The sequence below is a fragment of the Garra rufa genome, chromosome 10, assembly GCF_049309525.1.
Source record: "Garra rufa chromosome 10, GarRuf1.0, whole genome shotgun sequence".
In the NCBI taxonomy this organism is placed as follows: domain Eukaryota; kingdom Metazoa; phylum Chordata; class Actinopteri; order Cypriniformes; family Cyprinidae; genus Garra; species Garra rufa.
In genome coordinates, this window is record NC_133370.1 from 16,753,934 (window position 1) to 16,762,897 (window position 8,964).

Sequence of the window (8,964 nt, forward strand, 5' to 3'; positions counted from 1 at the left end):
ATTGCAGTTTCAAAGCAGCTTCAAAAGGCTCTACACAATCCTCGCCAAGGAATGTATGTATCAATCTATGTATCAAAACAATCAGTTATTTTCTAAAAAAAAAAAAAATTAATTGATATATTTTTAACCACAAATGCTCATCTTGCACTAGCTCTGGGGGTCTAGCATTTGTGGTTAAAAAGGATATACATTTTTGGGGGTTTTTTTTAGAAAGTGACAATTTGTTCCACTAGATAAGACCCTTATTCCTCGACTGGAATCGTGTAGAGCCCTTTAAAGCTACATTAAAACTGCAATTTGGACCATCAACTCTTCATCCCCATTGAAGTCCACTATATAGAGAAAAATCCTGGAATGTTTTTCTCAAAATTATCAGGAAGTTTTTATTCTGAAAGTGAACTAATCCTTTAACAATAACAACACTGCTTTTTGTAGTGTGTTGAGTTTTACCGTTTCATCATGAATGTGGTCTAAATGGCATCGTTCTGTGTTTGATTGTAGAGCATTGATGGGACTCAGATTGCTGAGGAGATCAGGGAGGAGGAGCCAGAGGAAGAGGAGGATGAAGACGAAGAGGATGATGAACTGGCAGGAGATCTCTCTAGTGCTGAATCCGAGGACAGTGATGAAGAGGAAGAGACTAACATTCAGAAGGGAAAAGTGAAAGGAAAGCTGGAGTGGGACCCGTCAACGTTACCCTATTAAAATACACAAACACAGTCGCTCACACACATGCATACACCTTCACACAAGTACGCTTCACATGCAGACATAGACTTGAGCACACACACGCACACATTTATATACATAAAACACTCGCATTTAATGCCCTCTCACACTTACAGAAGCCAGAATTTATTGCCTGAAAAGCTGTCACATATCAGCCTGATTTTGACTCTTTCCAACACCCACAAAAAGCATCCTGTACCGCCATCTGCTGGTCAATATTGGGAGTCGCACCCCTCAGTCCAAACGCTGCAAAGCCTGTATGTACTTTAGTAGTATAAGCTGCACTGCAGTGTCTCAGTAGATCCACGAAAAGGAAAGATAAATTGACACAATGGAATAAATTGTGACTCAACATCTCTGGGATGTTTTTTTATTTACGTTTACTGTTTTTTAATGTTTTTCATGTTGATTAATCGGATTCTAGTCTAACGTCATGATGCTTTCTCCCTTTCAGAAATACTAAACTGTAATATTTGACAGTGTGGCTTTGCTTTCACCATTTGTTGACTTCAGAGTAACACTGAATATTGCATTGATGTGCAATAGTAAATACCCAAAAGTTGTTTTTTGCAATGAAAGTATATACTGTAATAATGATATTTTCTTCATTTGAAATCTAGCAAATAGGTTTATTTTAGATCCTCAGAGAGATTTTGATTGAGATGGTTCTCTTTAAGCAAAAGTTCTATAGTAAAGAGATAACATTTAAAAACAAAACAAAAAAAAAATCAAACTTATTCCCTTTTTTCAGTTCTCAGTGGTAAGATAGGAGGAAGCGTGTCTGTACATTTTTATATGCCTGTCTTCTGTAAATAGGGAACTGTAGAGTAGTTGAATGGTGACTCAGATTCCTCACGTCCTCCTGCATCTCTCACACAGCCTGTTTGTGTCCACACTTGCTTGCTGAAGAGGAAGATTCCTCCTCCTCCTCCTCCTCCTCCTCCTCTCTCTGTCCGTGTTGATCTCTCTTTTATCGTTCATGGTGTCCTCACCTCAACTGCGGATGGGTTCTCCCTCACTTCACTTCAAATAGATTTGTCAAATAGAGTCTCTGTAGACAAAGGCACTTTTAAACTATTAAAGGAAAGAAAATAGAAGAAAATTGTTCAGTGGTTTTAGCCTGGAGCTATTTTGGTATAGGCCTATTGTGAAGGTCTTTACTAACCTCCCCACAGTGTACAATTCAATTAAATCTTCCAGGCAAAGAAATGAAATAGAATTGTATGAAAACTACAAACAAAAGCAAAATCTTGTGAAAACTGAGGCTTTTGACACTGTTTTGCTTTCCAACAGAATAGAGGTTTAAGTAAAGCCAGAGCTACTGTAGATGATTCTTAAAGGGATAGTTCACCCAAAAATGAAAATTTGATGTGTATCTGCTTACCCCCAGGGCATCCAAGACGTAGGTGACTTTGTTTCCTCAGCAGAACACAAACGAAGATTTTTAACGAAAACCGGTGCAGTCTCCCAGCCAAATAATATGAGTGGATGGGCACCAAACCTTTAAAAGTAAACAAAAACATGCACAGACAAGTCCAAATTACACCCTGCGGCTCGTGACGATACATTAATGTCCTAAGACATGAAACGATCGGTTTTTGTGAGAAACTGAACAGTATTTATACCATTTTTTACCTTTGATACACAGCCACGTCCAACTGTCCTGAGCACGAGTTTAGCATCCGGCTCGTGACGAGAACGCGCTCTGGCATAGAATGCGCAAACGCCGAATAACGCAAACGCATGTATACAACACTCATTGTTTACATAAAGCACAGAGATTGTGGCTATAGCGGCTATTCAAAATGGTAATTACTTGCGCTTATCCTGATTGTTCAAACCGATTTAAAGCTAAAAGATTACGTTTGCTTGCGCAAACTCATCCGGGACTTTTCACTGATTTCCCCTTACGGCGTTTGCGTATACTACGCCAGAGCGTGTTCACATGTAACGAGCCGGATGTTAAGCTCGTGCTCATGACAGATGGACGTGGCTGTGTATCAAAGGTAAAAAATTATATAAATACTGTTCAGTTTCTCGCAAAAAACGATCGTTTCATGTCTTAGGACATCAATGTATTGTCACGAGTTTCAGGGTGTAATTTGGATTTGTCTGTGCATGTTTACTTTTAAAGGTTTGGTGCCCATCTACGTCCATTATATGACTGGCAGACTGCACCGGTTTTCGTTGAAAATCTTCATTTGTGTTTTTCTGAGGAAACAAAGTCACCTACATTTTGGATGCCCTGGGGGTAAGCAGATAAACATCAAATTTTCATTTGTTTTACGTTTTATTTTCTCCCTTGACATTTATGAATATGTGCGTTGGGTTTCATGTAATGTCTGTTGCAGTGGTTAGGATTTCTCATGCCATCAGCCAAATGTGCTTGTGATGTCAGCCTTGTGAGACATCCCGTTCCCCCTCCTTCACCTTCCACAACTTTCATTCCTATATTTCGCTAGTCCTTTTTACCGTGTGTGTTATAGAACAGGAACAAAAAAGAAACTTTTAAAAAGATCAACCCTGTAAAATCATGTAAGACTATTCTTTTGTATATGTTTCTCTCCTTTTGTTTTGTAAAGGGTTTTTGTTTAACTTCTTTGATGGTCACTGCAGCACTTTCTGTACATTGACCAATAAAGACTTTCCTTAGAATGAGTGAAGTGTCTCTTTCCCATTCAAATGCTGATTATTCTAGTTTTGTGTAGCCTACAGTTTGAGGACAAACTATGTATATCCTTTTAACTATAGGTTAAGTTTTATTTGTTCACAATTGAAGAGAGAAAGAACAGGTGACATATCCAGTCTTGACTTGTAAAGTGTGTTGATTAACATTCTCTAAATCTCTCTGCACAGACCTTTTTCTACATACAAATGAGTCAACCACAAAGCATGACAACTGAGAATCTCGTGTGTCAGTTTCTAAATTTCTTTATTAAGGAAACATGGAGAATTACAAATATCAAATCTGTAATACAACAAACAAGCATTAAACTCAAAAGAACTTGAACATGTGCTGTAATGCTTTTATTTTACTTTTAAGTGAATCAGGATTTGAAGAGTCTGCTGTTGAGACTTGTTGAGAAGTACAGTATAGTGAACTTCCTGGATTTAAAACTTTCAAAGAGAAAAAATTAAATAGCCAGTAAATGTAGTGTGGTCATTTACATTGTCGAAGACCCATGTATTTGCCCACAGAAGCATATAGACTTGATCTCCTTTCTCTAGAGTCAAAGCGATTGAATTAGATGCTGTTTCATAGCGGTCACCTAGAGGATGATTGTAAACAGTTATCATCTGTTGTCCATTTTTAAAGAGTCTTAGACCCATGGGTTTAGATGAGCGGTTATGTCCAGTGAAAGTGAAGAAATAGACTCCTTTAACAAAGGCTGTAAAGATACCTGTAACATACACAGCAAATAAAGTTTTTATGCTGATATAATTATACTGTTTATTTTGACAAAATGTTTATTTTAATACAGGTTCCTTATAAGAACACATACCAGTGGTTGGGTTGTAAGCACTTCCTTCATTCACAAAGACATCTTTGTAAACCAGAATTATATCAGTGCTGAAAGGTCCGACGTTACCTACGGGTCCAAGTGAGGCACCAAATGCCACTTTATCTTCTGTGAGAATCAGAGAAATTATTTTGTTAAAAAATAATCATGCATAATGTTACAATTACAGAAATCATTTATTTCATATCTCTCATATTTCATTGGTCATACAGTAGTTTATAGAGTCTGTTTAAATATGTTTACGTCGACTACTGGCTAGTAAAGGATTGAAACTGCGTAATTACTGAAATTACTCTGTCAACAGTGAGGAAGTGTAACAGTGGTAAATAAAACACAAACAGATATGTAACTAACTTTTTCCCCTTAGCTTTCCCCCCATGTAAAGTGTTTTTTATTTTTTATTTATTTATTTTTTTTGTGAATTGAGAACAGACAGAAGGTTACCTTGTCTCTTGAGCTGCCCCAGCTGTTCCTCTTTGACCTGCAGTCTGTTCTTCAGAGAACCCAGCTCATTCAAACGCTGAGTCCCATTAGCCTGCACTCCTCTCTCTTTCTGCTGGACCTCAGACAAAGTGGCAGAGCTGAAGAGGAGAAGCAGCAGTGGATACAGAATGATGCAGGACATCTTTACCTTAAGGTTTTGCAGTCACACCACTTGAACACGTTCCTACGCTGAATTACTCTATTTCCAACACAACACAAGCTATATAAAGGTTTTGGTTCCGGAAATTCCTGTTGCACCTGATGTCCGCATGCCATGTGCCCATGCCATTTATCAGTGCCATGTATTGTACATATGACACAGCACATTTTCTTTGTCAACTTAATGTAAAGACAGGAGTGTATTAATTAATGGAATAAGCCAAGATGATTTGTCATAATAGCATTTTTACTAGTGTAAGCTATAAATACTAACAATGCCAATTAGAGAGCTCTCTAATTCAGTTCTTACTAGTGAAAAGAGGTGAAGAAAAAACACCTGCATATCTAATTCTAAAGCTTGGAAGTGCAAGATAATTTTTAATATCTCTGATTGGATTTGTCTGAAAGAATGAAGTCCTAATAATGGGCTAATTTTCATTTTTGGGTGAACTATTCCTTTAATTAGTCCAAACATTTGACTGGCATTGTATCATGTTTGACAACATGCTCAGGTAATTGTAGTTTGTTTAGCCAAAATATTTTGGAGTGTCATATAAACAAAAATCAAGAAGCAACCCCACATAAGGGAACACACCAGTTGTTGGATTTTCTTTGCGGAAACATCTTTGCAAACAAGTGAAATATCAGTAAAAGGGTCCAATGTTTATTTTGTTAAAATCTGTATTTGATATCTGAGTAGTGCAAATGTTACAAGAAAAATGCAAAGCATTCTGATACTGACTTAATATTTTACACCAGGTGGATTCATGTTCATCTCCTAATGACAAAAGAATATATCTATATTTTATTTGGCCTGTATTATGATGTTAAAGTAAGAAAAGTTTAGACTGGGGTCTTCATCCTTTTTACAGTAGATTAGTGGAGAGCAAAGGCTCCTCGTACATGTTGTAAAGAACTGAGATTTGCCGAAACCTGCTCATAATTTATCGCTAAAATGAGAAGGAAATGACAGTATAACAAATGACAGTATTGTTATTGTTGAATAACAAGGGTGTAAAAGCACCTAACTCTGGTTGTAAGGCTAAAACTGACATTTCCTGTAAACGTATACCTCAGTTATGAATGTTGGAATGTTGTTCCAGGATCAACAAAGATGTTGATTTTGCACTTTGGGAAATAACATTCACCGTTACTAGGCAGAAGTGAATTTTTAAATTTGATTAGCTCAGCTTGTTGCTTAAGTTAAAAGGGTTGAAGTTTTAATATTCAGACAGCAGTTTAGTATTTGTTCCCTCTACATCAGTTGTTTTACCACACTTTCACCAGACCTACAGCTTGTCTTTAAAGGTGCATTTTCCATGCATTTGAAAACATAACAGAATAAAATATTAGTGTTGCAAGCAAAAATACAATTTTTTTTCTGTAAGAAAGACCCATGAAGTCTCACGGAGACACACATAGGCAAAGAGATTGAACTATAGCTGTTGATTCATAGCGGTCACCTAGAGGATGATTGAAAACAATTACCATCTGTCCATTTTTAAAAGTGTCCATAGAACTTTAGATGAGCAATTGTCCAGAGAAACTAAAGAAATAGGCCCCTTTTACAGGTGTTGTGAAGATACTTTTAATAGTACAGCAGCAATAAAATGATGTTTTAAATAATTACACTGATTATTTTGACAAAATGTATATTTCAGTGTGAAACATTGGTTCTGTATAAGAACACATACCAGTGGTTGTAAGCTCGTTCAGGGTAAATCAAAACCATACACAATCACCACATAAACCTTTGTTTATTAAATGTTTTATTTTTGCTTCTGCTGGCTAGTTCATGTTAAACAAAAGCATGACTTCTGAATACACTTGCCATTTTGTCAACACAACAGCCTATAAATGTTTCACTTATAATGAGATAGCACTACTACTAATGGAATGAAAATTTTCCTCCGATTTTTATTAAAATTTAAAACTCTTAACTGTTTAGAATATTACAAATATAGGCTTGTGACAGTCGTCAGTGATAATTTCCTCTGGGAGGCGCTGTTGAGAGTATATAATGCGGGATAATAAAACGGAAGTTAAGGAAGTTCGTTGTTGACGCTCGCTCTCTCTTTCTCATTCTGTCTCAGACAGTGGCTGCGTCCGAAATCGCCTACTTCTCTACTATTTAGTAGGGAAAAGCAGTAGGCGAGCAAATAAGTATGTCCGAATCCTAAGTATTTATAAAAGAGTAGGCGAGAATTAGTAGGCGAATGCACTACTTCTCGCGAGATTCGGGTGTACGTCTACTTAAAGTGCGTCCGAATATGCCTACTTAACTACTATATAGTAGGAAAAAAAGAGTACGTGAAGAAAGAAGTACGTCCGAAACCTCAGTATTCACAAAAGAGTAGGCGAGAAATCCCCGGATGTCCTACTGCTTCAGCCCAGATCCTGAAGTCTTCATCGATGGATACTTTTCAATCCCAGGAGTCCACAGGAGGCCAAAACGTCATCATCGAACGTGATTGAGAACCACGGCGAGGGTGTTTACAAATGTGAGAATTTCAACCAAAACACGGTTCCCTGTCTTAAAAATCATATTTGTTGAGCTACTTTATCGTAAACTGTTGATTTGCATAAGGTGCCAAGATGTTATACAGTATGCTATAGTTAGTATATTTGTGATTTCGCTGTTAAAACATGTTTTATGACGTATAGCGAACATTAAGCTTCAGGTAGCGCACGCGCACGTCTTTAAAAGCGGATTTACATAAAACATATACATTTTAAAGACGTTTAATAAATGTCTATTTAACAAATGACAGGAAAATGTTCTAGACTAGAGCAACACAAAACACAAAACATCTGAGTGAGTGATGGACGTTATGTGAGAATTCGTTGTCACTGCTTTACATTAATGTAAGTAATGTAAATAAACACATATACATATAGTAGGCATAACTGAACTTCAAATTCATTTCAAATAGAGCTATAACAGAACTTTTCTGATTCTTGATTTATGTGCCTTTGTTGCAGATGTTTTGTGGTGGAGCAGGACCTGAAAGGAAAGGTGACTGCAGCATTTTTGGGGAAAAGTAAAATGCGAAACTTAATATAAAGATTGATCATTTTGTAACTTCCAATACAGAGATCTAATGACACTGTGCTGTTAAAATGACAGTTTTTGTATTATATTTGTGCATCTTTGTATGATCTGAAATGTCTGCAGACTGGTGTGTGCAGTGACAAAGGAGAAATCCACAGCAGCATCCTGGAAATGAGACCCTCCATCACTCCACCTGCCCTTTGTTTCATCTGGACCAGATGTTGCTGCGGTCTCTTCATCAAAAAGACTAGAAGACCAATATGTTTAATAAAGCTTTGTTCCATGTGTATTTATTTATGTTCATGGTTACTTTTATTATTTTACTAATTTATTCATGTTTCCTGATGTTGTCAGTAAATAAAATATAACATTTTCATAAGCCTATGCATTTATTCATTACTTCATTGAAAAAAATAACAACATTATGCTTGTTTAACTAAAAATATCATTAATTATTAGTCAGCATTTATCATTATTATTGTTGGTACGTGTTGGAGTGGGCTAGCAATGCATTCTAAAGTTATTTTAATTTCTAAATAGTAATACTTAAATTTTCCGAGTGTAAAATCAACAGTCTTCTCCAAAGGTAAGATCTTTGAGCAACTGATCGACGTCTCTTTTGTGCAGATGTTGTAAACATGGAGGAGAGCGTACTGGGTAGGGTTGTCATGTTACTGATGCCATGAGGTGTCGCTGTCGCTCAAATTTTTGTATTATTATTACTGCAGAATTTATAATTCCATACAAACTCAGGGAAAGACTTAAGTATCTTTAACAATCATGACAGAAAACATAACTATAAAAGGTTTGCGTACATAGTACAAGATTAGATACAGAAAAAAAAAATTAAATATATTTGAATATTCATAAAATCGCAATGAATTAAAAATTGCCTTTGTTTTTGTTATTTATTTATTATTATTTTAAGTTTCAGGGATGAAAGGACAGAGAAATTCAGCAGGAAAAAGGAAAACAAATCAGATCTAAGCTATTTTTGCACAATTTTGCCCATTAACATAT

General features: G+C 36.3%; 1 protein-coding gene and 1 long non-coding RNA gene across 2 annotated transcripts; one reads left to right on the forward strand and one right to left on the reverse strand.

The window, feature by feature from the left end:
- Positions 1–3,849: 3,849 nt before the first annotated feature.
- LOC141343619 (complement C1q-like protein 2) lies at positions 3,850–4,875 on the reverse strand. Its single transcript, XM_073848198.1, has 3 exons — positions 4,695–4,875; positions 4,233–4,358; positions 3,850–4,130 (listed from the first exon to the last, which is right to left on the reverse strand). The coding sequence occupies exons 1-3, from the start codon at positions 4,873–4,875 to the stop codon at positions 3,850–3,852; spliced, it is 588 nt and encodes a 195-aa protein (XP_073704299.1).
- A 2,137-nt stretch (positions 4,876–7,012) lies between these two features.
- Positions 7,013–8,314, forward strand: LOC141343580 (uncharacterized). The gene is made up of 3 exons (XR_012356779.1): positions 7,013–7,393; positions 7,875–7,908; positions 8,068–8,314. It is a non-coding gene; the product is annotated as an uncharacterized lncRNA (long non-coding RNA).
- Positions 8,315–8,964: the final 650 nt, after the last annotated feature.

Bases quoted from the DNA above. Each gene is read 5' to 3' on its own strand.
- LOC141343619 (XM_073848198.1), bottom strand. From the start codon at position 4,875: ATGTCCTGCATCATTCTGTATCCACTGCTGCTTCTCCTCTTCAGCTCT. The intron at 4,359-4,694 runs GTAACCTTCTGT...TGATTCTCACAG, and splicing joins GGGGCAGCTCAAGAGACAAG to AAGATAAAGTGGCATTTGGT. The intron at 4,131-4,232 runs GTATGTGTTCTT...TGTATGTTACAG, and splicing joins TGCTTACAACCCAACCACTG to GTATCTTTACAGCCTTTGTT.